Source organism: Chiloscyllium plagiosum, chromosome 5, assembly GCF_004010195.1.
Source record: "Chiloscyllium plagiosum isolate BGI_BamShark_2017 chromosome 5, ASM401019v2, whole genome shotgun sequence".
Classification (NCBI taxonomy): domain Eukaryota; kingdom Metazoa; phylum Chordata; class Chondrichthyes; order Orectolobiformes; family Hemiscylliidae; genus Chiloscyllium; species Chiloscyllium plagiosum.
In genome coordinates this window covers 53,197,940-53,212,191 of record NC_057714.1, presented here as the reverse complement: position 1 = coordinate 53,212,191, position 14,252 = coordinate 53,197,940, and the positions used below count along the sequence as shown (strand labels likewise).

Here is a 14,252-nt window from a genome sequence, read left to right as displayed (position 1 = left end):
ACAAAGATGTTCAGTAACCTGGAAAGGAGACTGTTCACATCACAATTAATATATCCACTTTACCTTGAAAGTTCATGACTTCGAAAATTACCTTGGGTATTTCACTGGATGGATCCAAGTCAGTACTAAAATTAGTGAGTGTGAACAAGGCATGCCAAGATGCTTTGTCTATGTCAGCTCAAAAGCATCCTGTGTAAATGCATGAGTTGCATGCAGTAACTTGAGTGAGAATGAATAGGGTGTTCAAGACTTGTAGTAGTAACTGAGTTGGTTCAAGAGCAGATGTGAGTTTGTGAGACTGGTGCTTTGTGACACATTGTGAGGATGAAGTGTTGAGAATAGTGGTCACGAAGCATGCAGGGATGTCGTGCAGAGAAAACAGTTACATGATTGTGGGACAAGCATTCAATGAGCTGCAGCCGAAAAGTTCCCATGCTGTTTTACCTGTTGGGCTTTTTTAATCTCTTGGTTTTTTAATGAAGGAGAGGTGAAGTGAAGTGAAAGTGTGATATGACCAGGGCAAGTTGGGGTATTTATGATATATAAATGCATGGAAATAAGTCATTTACCATAATTAAAGACTTTGCCTTCCTGGAAGCATCCAGCTTTAGTATGGGTGATATTGCCTATTTAGTGCAACCTGACTTTAGCACTGAGTGAAACGCTACTACCCTCTGTATTGGTGTCATTGCTTTTTTTGTTGCATATTCAAGAGTGTGATTCTGAAGTCACCATTTAATGTTGTAAATTCGATTGCTGAGCTAGTCAATTTGTTCTCAGGCATTTTGTCACCATACTGGGTAACATCATCAGTGAGCCTCCAGTGAAGCATTGGTGTTCTGCCCTGCTTGCTATTTGTCTGTCTCAGTTTGTTGTGATGGGTGATATAATTTCCGGCTCTGTTTCGGAGAAGTTAGTGAATGGGGTGCAAATCTATATATTTGTTAATGGAGTTCTGGTTTGAATGCCAGGCCTCTTGGAGTTCCCATGCGTGTCTTTGTTTAGCCTGTCCCAGGATGGATGTATTGTCCCAATCGAACTGGTGGCTCTCCTCGTCTGTATGTATGGATACCAGTGATAGTTGGTCATGTCTTTTGGTGGCTAGTTTGTCCTTATGTATCCTGGTGGCTAGCTTCCTGCCTGTCCATCCAATGTAATGTTTGTTGCAGTCTTTTGTATATGATGTTTGTTCTGTTGTTGTTGGTGTGGGGTCCTTACAATTCATCAGGAGCTGTTTCAATGTGGTGTACGTTTATGGGCTATCATGATGCCTAAGGGCCAGAATAGTCTGGTCATCATCTCCAAGATGTCTTTGATGTATGGCAGGGTAACTAGAGTCTCTGAGTGTTTTCTGTCTTCTTATTTAGGTCAGTTGTGCAGGAATCGATTGACTGCGCCTATTGGGTACCCATTAGAATCATAGAATCCCTACAGTGTGAAAAAAGGCCCATCGGCCCAATAAGTCCACACGGACCCTCCATACAGTATCCCGCATAGAGCCATTCCCCAACCCTATTATTTGATATTTACCCCTGACTAATGCACCTAACCTACACATCCCTTAACCCTATGGGCAATTTAGCAAGGCCAATTTACAAAACCTGCACATCTTTGGATTGTGGGAGGAAACCGGAGCACTCGGAGGAAACCCATGTAGACAAGAGTAGAATGTGCAAACTCTACACAGACAGTCAACCGAGGCTGGAATCGAACCTGGGTCCCTGGCGCTGTGAGGCAGCAGTGCTAACCACTGAGCCACTGTGCAACCCCATTATTCATGAATACGTTGTATAGATCTTTTTCCTCAGCTTCTCATAGTTCCTGTGTACTGCAGTTTGTTGTGGCCCCGAGGCATCATGGTAGCCCACAAACCTGCCATCACCTTGAAATAGGTCCTAATGAATTTAAAGGACCCCATACTAAAAAAGAGCAGAACGAACATCATATACAAAATACCCTGCCAGGACAGGAACATTGGACAGACAGGCAGGAAACTTGCCACCAGGATACGTGAGCACCAGTAGCCACCAAAAGACATGACCAACTATCACTGGTATCCATACACACAGACAAAGAGGGACACTAGTCGACTGGGACAATACATCCATCCTGGGACAGGCTAAACAAAGACACAAACAGGAATTCCATGAGTCCAGGCATTCTAACCCGAACTTCATTAACAAACATATAGATTTGGAGTCAAGATTAGAATGGTGCTGGAAAAGTACAGCAGGTCAGGCAGCATCCGAGGAGCAGGCAAATCAACATTTTGGGCAAAAGCCTTTCATCATCCCTTCATATAGATTTGGACCCCATTTACTAACTTCTCGGAAACAGAATTGGAAATGATATCACCTACCACAACAAATTGGGACTATCACCTACCACAACAAACCAAGACAGATAAATAGCAAGTGGGGAAGAACACCAGTGCTTCACTGGAGACTCACTGATGGTGCTACCTGGCTTGGTGGCAAAATGCCTGAGAACAATTCTACCAGATCAGAGAGCAAATTTACAACCTGATCCATAACCTGAGCTACAAATCTTATCCAAAATCTCAGTCACAATTTAAGGCTTAAGGGTAAGATTATGTGAGTTTTTCTCATTGTCGAGTTTCAGATTTTTTTCATTCTTGCCTTGTTTAGTCACTTTATGTCTCGTCACTCTCACAATGTCACGGGAGGGAAAATTCCACTTAATGTATTTGCTTACCCAATCCTTAATTAGGAATTCTAACAATTTTTCAATCACAGTTGGCCACCTTATCTATAATTCCCTGGTTTCCTTCGGTTATTTTGCTAAAATAGCAGAGTGACACGCATAATTTTCCAATCCAAAATAACTTTCCATACGTTGAGAAACATTGCAAAATTATAGTTTGGGTTATGTGCTACATTTTCACCGACTTCCTTTATACCCATGGATGGAAACCTGGGGATTTGAATAGACAAGAACTTGGTTTGAAGACAGATATATATGGCAGCAGTATAGAAAACTGCCACATGCTTAAGTTACCAAACAAATTGATTGAGTTATCTGTCTGTTTGATCAGATAAATCTAATTACTGATTATTCAACAATTTGGAAATCTTTCATTATTGCTTCAACTGTAATGCTGCGAAGAAAAGTTTGAAGATAGCAATTGCCATGAGGTGAATAATCTAATTTTGGGTGTACTTGATTAAGGAAAATAAATGCAAGCAATTACTTTTAAGGTAGATGTTCTGTGCTCATTGTGCAAACAGTTTTATCTTTGTTTTTGAGAAGATTCATAGAAAATGCTAACATTCCTTTGAATCGAAATCTATAGAGAAGGCTACAGAGCATACATGTTTGTATCTTTGCATTTCATTCTTGTGAAGTTTGGACTGCTGACATATCATGTGATGTCTATTAAAGAGCGACTTCCCCCCTCAAACTTGACAAGCAAACAACATGATAGTTTTTCTTTCACCTGTCAGGTTTCCTCACTGAATTCTTTTTGTAGAAATCATAAATAATTATTTGGACGACCCCAGCCATTAATACCTCTTCCAAGTACAATAGATCCTCCCTAGAACTGTGATAATAGCAGTCATTACTTATGCCTCCCTCTGTAAATGAAAAGCTGTAAAAGCACCCTCTCCGTAGCATGCCCCATGAAATTCTTTTAATGTCTGCAAAAATACTTCTTTTTGAGCTCTGCAAGAGGTTGAATGACAAGCGCCTAAAGGAGTTATTTTGTTGAACGAAAAATTGAGCTTTACGTGACAGTTGATTGGCTACTGTTATCCACAAAAAAAACCTAAATGTGGAGCACGGTTGAAAGTATATGATGAATGTATTTGCAATTGATTTGGGAAGCTTTCCATTTAATCATACTGAATAAAGTAACGCAAGTTATTGCTCTTAGATGTAGACTCTCCCTAATTTGTTTGACAATGTTGTAACACTATGGCTAAGACATTAGACTCTATAGCACCATCAAAGTTTGTAGTGTTAATACACAGTGTTCAGAGATGTATTAGACAGCTACAGCATTCAGGAAGGCAACAACTCTGCATGAGATGTAGGTGCTGTGGTTGAAGGACCTCTGGAATTGCGACGTAATGAAGAAATGGACTCTATACATTATTTAAGATATTTCCTAAAAGCTACCTGATCAGTCCTAAAAATGTCTTATGTGGTTTAGTAGAAAATCTTCTTTGGTAAGGTCCCTTGAAGTCCCTTGTAATATTTTACTGTACTAAACTTGCAATGTCGAAGCAAGTTGAGTCACTTATACAAAAACGAAATCAACAAAGTACTCAGCAGGTCAGACAACATTTGTAGAGGGAATTAGAGTTACATTTCAGGCCAATGACCTTTCATCAGGAATGCATAAGGAGTGGAGTTTGAAGGAAAGCTAATTCAGAATGAAAATTGTACCTTGGTTTAAGGTAGAAATGGATAGCTCTGAGACTGTTCTAGTGGAGATAGGGTTTGAAAGGATTGGGGATCTATAGTGAAGAGGAAATAGTTGGAGCCAGGAAACTTGAAAATATTGAAGTGACACAGGACAACAGAAGAGTCATGGATGAAGATACATAAAGAGTATACAAGAAAGAAAAAATGGAATTGACTGAAAGAAATAAGTTCAATGAAGTGGGAGCAAGCTGCAAAAGCTTTTTTTATTAATGTTAGGAGGGGAATAGAAGTGTGCTTCTTGAGTTTGGAGGGGTGCTATAAGTTAGAGGTTATGGAGGGAAGACATGGTAAAGTTAGTGATAGTCTTTGACATAATGACCTGATAGTCAGTAATGATGACATGGTTCACAGGGAGGTAGGAGAAAGTGCTGATAGTTGGCATTTGGCCGCTGGTAGATAGAAATTCATACAATACTAGTGATATTTGTGTTGATACATTGGATGATGACGTTAAGGTTGGATCTATCACAGTGGACTTCAGCAAGTTCAGAGAGAAATTGGTTAGAATGGCAGAGAAGAGGAGCAGAGAATTTTAGATTGCTGATGTCTAGTTCTCAATGAAAATATGTAGTTAAGGTAAGAGATTAGAGGGAGGGGAGAGAATATTAGAAACATGTGAAGGAATTTGTTAAGTTGGTTGGTCCTAATCAAAGAAGTGGGCTCAAAGGTAGGTACAATGGAAGAACAGCTCAGTTCCATGCTGAGCTCAAAATTGAATGTTGTGTATGTTTTGATCGGGGTCACGATTGGGGGGACATGTAAATGGAAGAATCTGAGATAGTTGCTGAAGATGGATGTTCAGAGTTTGACAGGGGAAGGTCAAGATATTGTCAGTGAATGGTAAAGGGTGAGATTTGAGGAAATGATGAGTTCAGAGAGAAGAGAAAGGAAAGAAGATCTAGATTGGTGTTGTACCTGTGAGTTAGTGCAACTTGCAATTTTTTGCATCTGAAAGGAAATGAAAAGATTTTTTTTGACCCACCTAATGAGGCAGAAGATGAATTATGGACCAGGACAGCTTTGAGATAGAAAGAGTTCATGTTTCCTAAAGGGCAGAGTGTGACTGTTCATGTGTGCAACATGCATTGAGAATGTATCTGTAATGCAGTAAGATCAGTGTTTTGAAGAGGTCTGAGTATCTTGGATGTATCTGTGATTCTTACAAGAAGAGTAGAGATTAAGTTGGAATCCATCAAGTTGGAATAAATTGACGCTGAAGGCAATTGCTGAAGTGGTCTTCTTGAGCTATCTGATAAACAGTAAAGCAAATTGAAAGCAGATGAACAAGGTAGAAGAGACTATTGGAAGTCCCGTTGGAAAGAAGAGTGAAATTTCTTCAAGGCAGATATTCCTAGATGAGAAATGGCAATGATTTGAACATTAATCCAAAAGCATAATAATGCAGATGCTAGAAGTTTGCAATTTTAAAAAGTGGCAAATACTCAGCAGGTCCAGCACCACTTGAGGAGAGAATTTTGAGGACAGCACAGTGGTTAGCACTGCTGCCTCATAGAACTATTGATTCTAACTACAGGCAATGTCTGTATGGCGTTTGCACATTGTCCCGTGTCTGCATGAGTTTCCTCCGGGTGCTCCAGTTTCCTCCTACAGTCCAAAGATGCCTGGGTTAGGTGGATTGCCCATTCTAAATTGCCTATAGTTTCCAGGGATGTATAGCCTAGGTGGATTAGCTTTGCGAAATGAAGAGTTAAAGGGATAGGGTAGGAATTTGGGTTTGAATGGGATGGTCTTTGGAGAGTTAGTGACTTGATAAGCCACATGGCCTGCTTCCACACTGTGGAGGTTCTATGAAAGCATTACATTTAAGGCAGATGTCCTTTCATCAGGACACCTCCTCAAGATAGCACCCTGTATATGATACTGACTCTCCATTTTGTTTCTCTAAAATTGTAAATACCTTCGCACTTTCCCTTTATTAAATTGCATGTGCCGTGTAGCTTCCTATTGCTGTAGTCTACTGAGGTCTTCTATTATCGTGCTCAATATTTATAATTTTGCCAAGTTTTGCATCGCCACAAACTTTTATACACTAACAGCCTCATTGAACTGGTGTCTGGTGGCATTGCAACTCAAATTGGTGCTGTGGATGCACATTTGGAACTCTATGGTACTCATACTGACAAACACAATTGCTAATATACAATCCCAGTTTTCATTCACTGTTCTTAATTTTCATTAATAAATAAAATTATGTTTACGAAAAGATTCATTGACTCCTATATTGGTGTGCCAGCCAAGGCTTTTATATGCTCAAGTTGTGAAGCTTGAATGATATAGGCCAGGAGGTCTAGTTGATTCAAACTAAATAGTTTTAATTGTCTTCTATAGTTCTCGAAATGTTTGTGTTTGTGAATTGTATTTTGTGCATTTATGGTTTTATGCTTCATATATACTGAATTAGAAACCATTTCAAAATGAGTGAACAGTTGAAAGATACTGTAAAATGTCATGCTTCTAAATTTTGTGATCCTTTCATGGAAAGGTTCAAGGTGAGGGCCGTACTGAAAAGCATTTTTAAGTTAAAGTTTGCATTTGAAGAATTAAATTCCCAGGAAAGTAGATTGTTGAGATATATTTTAAGTCTCAAATATGTTGTGTAGACTAGCATCCCACCAACAATAAAATATGATTTGACATTTTCGCATCTACTTGCATCAGATGCTGTGACAGCCCTATTCACTTGAACTCTGGGGAGGTCATTGCTGAGTTTGGCTGGTGAACTCCATGCTTAGTAGGGGTTGTGAATAATCAGGTTTGACTTGAAGCAGAATCTGAAGTGAGGACAAAGGGACAAGGCGTTGGACAACAAAACCCTGAGGAAATCAGGAAACCTTAGAAAGACGAGCTTCTGCCCTCAGAACTTGTCTGATTTCGTCAAGTTAGACAACCCTACGCATTCACTATTTTGAGGTTGTTACAATGAAACAAAACTGCATCAATTGAACTGAACAACTCTGATCATACATGCTGCTCTATATGTTTCACTTCACTTTGGAATAAGTCATTCTAGCTAAAGTTCATCACATGTATAAAGATAATAAACAAATACATGCAAAAATGACAGAACTATTCAAATAGTAGCAAAGTACTACGGATGTTAGAGATCTGAAGTGGAAACAGAAAATGCTGCAGAAACTCAGCATATCTGGCAGCAACTGTGGAGAGAGAAACAAAGTTAACTTTTCAAGTCCAATATGACTCTTCTTTTGGAATAGTTCTACAGTTGTTCAGGTTAATATGAGTCACTAAATAAAGTCCAACAAAAGGACCCAGGTGAACACAAATTCAATGATGGCGTCGAATATACAAGATTCATACTGGATTTGAAACGTGAACATTGGTTCTTTCTCCATTAATGCTGCTAGATCTGCTGAGTTTCTTCAGGACCTTCTGTTTCAAGTTATTTAATTTTTATCACAGAAGTATTCTAATGTTTCTTGAGTTTAGATATAGAGCAAGAGTTTAGATATAGAGCAAGATGGGCGGCACGGTGGCACAGTGGTTAGCACTGCTGCCTCACAGCGCCTGAGACCCGGGTTCAATTCCTGCCTCAGGCGACTGACTGGCAGTGTGGAGTTTGCACGTTCTCCCCGTGTCTGCGTGGGTTTCCTCCGGGTGCTCCGGTTTCCTCCCACAGTCCAAAGATGTGCAGGTCAGGTGAATTGGCCATGCTAAATTGCCCGTAGTGTTAGGTAAGGGGTAAATGTAGAGGTATGGGTGGGTTGCGCTTCGGTGGACTTGTTGGGCCGAAGGGCCTGTTTCCACGCTGTAATGTAATGTAATCTAATCTGAGTCAGTTCTCATAAAGATAAAATGTGCAAATTGACCAAGGGTGACCAAGGGAACCTGAGAAGCCATCTATGGCAAGTTTGAAGTGCCATTCAATTAAAAATTAAACATTAAATAAAATCACCAATTAAAAGTGAATTATAAATTTATTAATGTAATGTTTCAGGAACACTTTAGTTTTTAATTTAACAGTCTTCAGCACAGATGATTTGTCAGTTTGAAAGGCTGCATACATTCATAATTTTTGATTTTATTTTTTTCCACTACAGTAAAGCAGTGATGGATCTCTTGATTGATCTGTGCAGCCAATATCATTTAAATCCAACTCATCACACTCTTGAACTGCAATCCAGAGAGACGTGCAAACCATTGGGCTTCAAGCCAAATACTCCAGTCGGAGTTTTGGATATAGACAAAGTGCTCATAAAGCAGAAAGTTATTGAGGAGAAGCCAAGACGACCCCCACCTGTAGTGCCTGAAGTAGGTAAAAAATCAGAAGCATTGTTGTATGTAATTTTCACAAACCCTTTTATATTAATTGTGCCATTATTCGAATGATTCAGTGCACCCAAAATGTGATGCTCAATTAACTTGCTGCGCTAGACACTTTAATGTTTATCTCTATTTACCAAAATATTCACAAAATTGCATAGCAATGTGGCGAAGGAGGTTCAAAAGGTTAGGAAACAATAACTTGTGCACATTTGATGGGGCTTAGAAATGAAGGATGATGGATGAGCTTGAATAGATTTTGAGAATTTTTATAATTTATGAATGCTGCTTCATTTATCCGATTGGTGGATAACATATTTTGATACATGGTTTAAATTTATTGTACAACGAATATATGTGTACTTTATTGTGTTCTATGCGCAAAGTTCTTGAAAATGTCTTCATGATAGAATGTCAAAAGCTAATAAAATTACAAAATTACCAGTGGTTAAATGAAACATTTATCTATTCTGGTGGACACGTTGTTATCCTTAATCTAATTTGTTTACAATTACAGAAAACTGTGAGGTTGGTGGTGAATTTCCACAAGACACAAAAAACTGTGGTACGCGTCAGTCCATTTGTACCCTTGCAAGATCTGCTGCCAGTTATATGTGAGAAATGTGACTTCAATTCAGATCACCTTGTACTTCTGAGAGAAAACATCAGAAGGGAAAAGGTAGATCTTTCAAAATCGTTAAATGATTTGGAAACCCGGGAATTGTATGCTCTGGATACGAGCAGAGGTGAGTTTGTCCAGAAACAGCATATGTTGTTACTGGCCAAGTCAGATCCCAGTCATGAACCTATCTTGATTTTGTTTTGATTTTAACAAAGTTGTCTCTCATTAAAGACAAGCACACAATGCTGCAGATTTTGCTTTAATAAGAACAGCATGGAAGTTTATTATAAAAGGAACTAAAAGAAAGTATAATAATCAAATACTTGCAATGCACATTGAAAGATTTTAAATGCACCGTGGAAGTATAATTGCAATAATCTCAAAACACTCCTTTATAAATTGAAAAAAAAACAAAGTAGCTTTTGTATAGTGCCCAAATCACCACCGGTGCAGTCTCAAAACAACATTCCTAATGCAGTACAGTGCTCAAAACACCATTCGTATTCTGTTCAAACCAGTATCCCTGTATCTAACATTTCAGTAGGTTGAAGTCACTGGGGACTTCAATTTTTAAGCTTGAACTGCAATTGCTTCTTCCTGGAACTATCATACACTTAAGATTCACTGCATTCAGCTTAAATAATTATTTATAGATATTTAATCTGGTCTGAAACTAAAACAAACACTTCAATCTAAGGACCTATCTCACTATATCCTCTTCTCAAGAGCACTGCCCTATGCAGCAAAGGTCTTCATAAGATTAAAAAATTACCCAAATTTAAAAGTGAAACTAAAAGTTTCTCCCACACAGCCAAGGGTGTCTCTCTCAAACTCAAATAAAATTGATTCCAGAATTCTTTAACAATCCTTGGAGGTCCTTTTACTTCCCATGTTGGAATACAAGCAATCTGAAATAAACAGAAGTCCATTAGGCAACAAAATCCATCCACTCAACAGCCAGGCTTCAAACGCTATACATTTTTAAAATCACTATATTTACAAAAATACTTACAAGTTAATTATTAACGTCAAACTCATAGAAAAACCCACCAATTACTAGCTCAAACCCAAAAATCCAACTTACAGCAACTAACATTAAAAGTTACATTTATACATCACTGTTTACATCACATTAATTATTATTGTATTAAAATCAGGGTGTTTCTATCTTGAAAGACACAATATACTTTGTTAAGCCACAGGATTTGTTCCATTGGAGAAATTTGTGACTGCATGTTAAAAAAAATTGTGTAGCTAACATCTGATAAAATGCAATATTATAGAATTGGACTCTAGGCGCCACGTGACACGGCATTATTAAGACATTTGCTATTTGCGGAAATACTTCAGAAGTGAAAGACAATTTGTGTGTTAGAGTTCTGCAATTCAGTTTCTTAAAATTCACTTGCTTGTCTGCATATTTAATGTATGAGGGAAAAAGAAGCCAATGCCAGAACTACTCAGCTAGAGTTTTGAATTTTGAGCACTTATCCAAGATATTCAGTTTGGAAACTCTTTACAAGCTCTTCACTACTGGATTATTTTTATTAAAAAAAAACTAGAAGCATAGTTGCATCTTTAATTCAAATGAACTGTTGCTTTCACTGAATGTAGTTTACTTTAATATTCCCATTAAGCTGTGCACACACAAAAGTTTGCAGCAATTGTTTAAGTACTGTATTGCAGTCTGCTCTCAAATTACCTCCTAAAAGATTCCATGTGCGTTTTGGAAAAGAACCATTTATCTGCACTGATGTAAACAGATTTCATGCAGCAAATACATTTTTGAGGATTCAATTATTTACAGTCTTATTTCAAATTATATCTATTTCTGAATAGGTTGTAGATGATTTTTAATACTTTACCCCTGGCCCCACCAGTGCATAACTAAATTATACTATGACATAAACAAGAACCTTGAGAAAGAAAGAACTTGAATTTCTGTAATCCAGAATATTTTCTATTTAATTATTGTCTTATAGGTTGATATAAAATACAGCCAGTATTTTCAAGATTAATTTTTTTTGCAGTTTTATATGATTATGGTAGATATCTGTGACTTTAAAGCTCACTTAAGTAGACAATTGATGATTTCAATAAATTCAATTTTTTATTTTTTTTTGTTAATACTGTGCCTTTTTTGCAGTCTCAAACACATCCTGTGGCTTCAGTTCTGAGTTAAAACAATATAATGTACTTTTGGAGCTGTTTCTCCATTTGCTGTTTTGCTGTGGCAGATTGTTACAATTCCAGACAGAATACTCCAAAATCACTAAGCTTCTGGTGAAGGTGATGAACAGGCAGCCCTCCTTCATTCATCTGTCTCCTCAGCTGGTCACAATAGAATAAATTTTAAAAGCTTTCTTTCCCTTGTGGATACCTTTCTTCAAGACCAAATGAATTTTTGTTTCAAAAGGTAGTCATGATTTGGAGGTGCCGGGGTGTTGGACCGGGGTGAACAAAGTTAAAAATCACACAACATCAAGTTATAGTCCAACAGGTTTATTTGGAAGCTAGTGCTTTGAAATAAACCTGTTGGGCTGTAACCTGGTGTTGTGTGATTTTTAACTTTGTTTTAAAAGGAACCAAATAAACCAGGCTAAAGAAGTATAAACGTAATACACCCACACATCAGGAATAAACTGTGAGTCCGAAAGAAAAGCTTAAAAATATTGATATCAGCGTGTCTGAGTCATTTGTGAAGAATAGACGGTAGAATATTGTGGCCGTTACACTGGATGATATTAGTAGTGTTGACATTGATAATTGAACAGTTGATTCTGAGATTCTTGTCTTTGCACATCATTGAAATTCTTTTCTCCTGGTTCCTTTAAATGATGACTGGCGGAACTCAAATTGAAGAAGACTCTTTTCCCTTTCTTTACCTGCAATGTAGGGATGCTAATGGCTGTTTTACTATCTTTACTTTCACGGCACATTAGTAAAAATTCTAGAGGTCTCAAACATGCACATACCAACAGTTGTGTTGTCATTATGCCTTTTTTTGTATATCATCCTGCTGATAGAGGGGTGAATAGTCAGCCTCTCATTATCTCCTCCTTTGGAGTCTTTCTGTTTGAAGTTTTCCCTGACTCTGTACAGGTGTGACATTTCTTGGAGAAAGTGAGGACTGCAGATGCTGGAGATCAGAGCTTAAAAATGTGTTGCTGGAAAAGCGCAGCAGGTCAGGTAGCATCAAAGGAACAGGAGAATCGACGTTTCGGACATAAGCCCTTCTTCAGGAATGACATTTCTTGGGCCCACACTGCACTCTGCAAGATTGTCCTCTTATTAAAAAAAAACTCATGCTGAAATTAAAAGCCCAATATCTCCATAAGCCCTTTGGGGTTTTGACTCATCGTAATGACACAGATCTAGAATAAGTCTCCCATTGTGAAAATCAAAAACTTGATGACTGTTACTGGATGTGAAAAGGAATGATAACTTACATTAGTTTTCCTCACATTAACTCAAGAGTTTTAATACAATGCTCACATTAAATTCTTATGATTTTGTAATCTTGCAAGATAATGCAAAATAATTTACTATTGTTAAGGGTGTATGACACTAAACCAAAACTGTGCTGAAAATGATCTTTTCCAGCTCGCAGCTTACCTTCCCTGTCTCTTCTACCTTGAACAATTAAGGAGCTCATGAACTTCTTTGTCATCAAGTTTGAGGCCATTTGTCCAGCTGCCTCTGCTGTTTCCTTTCTTTTTCCAACTATAGTAATCCAAGCTTTATTTAACATGCCCCACTGTCCTTACCCTAATCTCACATCTTAATGACTCTGTCTCCACTGATATTGCCTCTATTGCCTTGCAACACTGCTGTCATTACCTTTCTCCTAAAACAAACAAATCCTTGAACTCCTCTGTTGTTGCAGTCTTGTGCTCCATCTCAGTCCTCTCTGTAATGTATCCTGATTAATAACAACAACAACTTTTGTTTATATGGAATGTTCAAAGTAGTTAAATGTCCCAAGGTGCTTCACAGAAATGCTATTGAATACAATTCGACACCACACCATATGGTTGGTTATCAAAAGCTGACAGTTGCCATGGATCCTCAGTGGCATTTCTTGATCTTTGGTGGTTGTCTGTCATCTGTCTCTCCCCTCTGTTGTATGGAATATTTTAATGCAAGACAGAGAACAAAATGTCAGTGATTATGGGTGGAATTTTCCAGACCCTGAAGGCAAAGAAAGAGGTGGGAGGTCTTGAAAATGAGGTGGACTGTCATTGCGACTGATATTGGATACTCTTTCACTTCGGTGCTAATAAGTTTGTGGTAGGAAGACACATGGCACAACTTTCTGTACTGCCTGTGCTTGTCCCTTAACTGGAGGAGAAAGTGAGGTCTGCAGATGCTGGAGATCAAATTTGCAACTTTATTGCTGGAACAGCACAGCAGGTCAGGCAGCATCCAGGGAACAGGAGATTCGACGTTTCGGGCACAGGCCCTTCCTCAGGAATGAGCAGAGAGTGTTCAGCAGGAGAAGATAAAAGGTAGGGAGGAGGGACTTGGAGGAGGGGAGTTGGAAATGTGATAGGTGGAAAGAGGCCAAGGTGAGGGTGATAGGTCGGAGTAGATAAGATAAGACTTATCTTATCTTCCGACTGGGAACCCTCCAACCGCAGGGGATGAACTTGGACTTCACCAGTTCCTTCATCCCCCCTCCCCCCACCTTGTCTCAGCCGAATCCCTCCAGCCCGGCACCGCCTTCCTGACCTGCAGTCTTCTTCTTGACCTCTCCGCCTCCACCCTACTCCGACCTATCACCCTCACCTTGACCTCTTTCCACCTATCACATTTCCAACGCCCCTCCTCCAAGTCCCTCCTCCCTACCTTTTATCTTCTCCTGCTGAACACTCCCTGC

The 14,252-nt window shown here is 38.7% G+C and overlaps 1 protein-coding gene across 6 annotated transcripts in view; it reads left to right on the top strand.

Moving 5' to 3' along the window:
* The window catches only part of cobl (cordon-bleu WH2 repeat protein), a 369,755-nt gene that overhangs the window by 143,985 nt on the left and 211,518 nt on the right, over positions 1–14,252 (top strand). For all 6 annotated transcript variants that reach the window (XM_043690114.1, XM_043690116.1, XM_043690115.1 and 3 more), the window contains 2 exons: positions 8,529–8,739; positions 9,269–9,497. In XM_043690114.1, the coding sequence (XP_043546049.1) occupies positions 8,529–8,739; positions 9,269–9,497 (440 nt within the window). The remainder of the gene's footprint in view (positions 1–8,528; positions 8,740–9,268; positions 9,498–14,252) is intronic.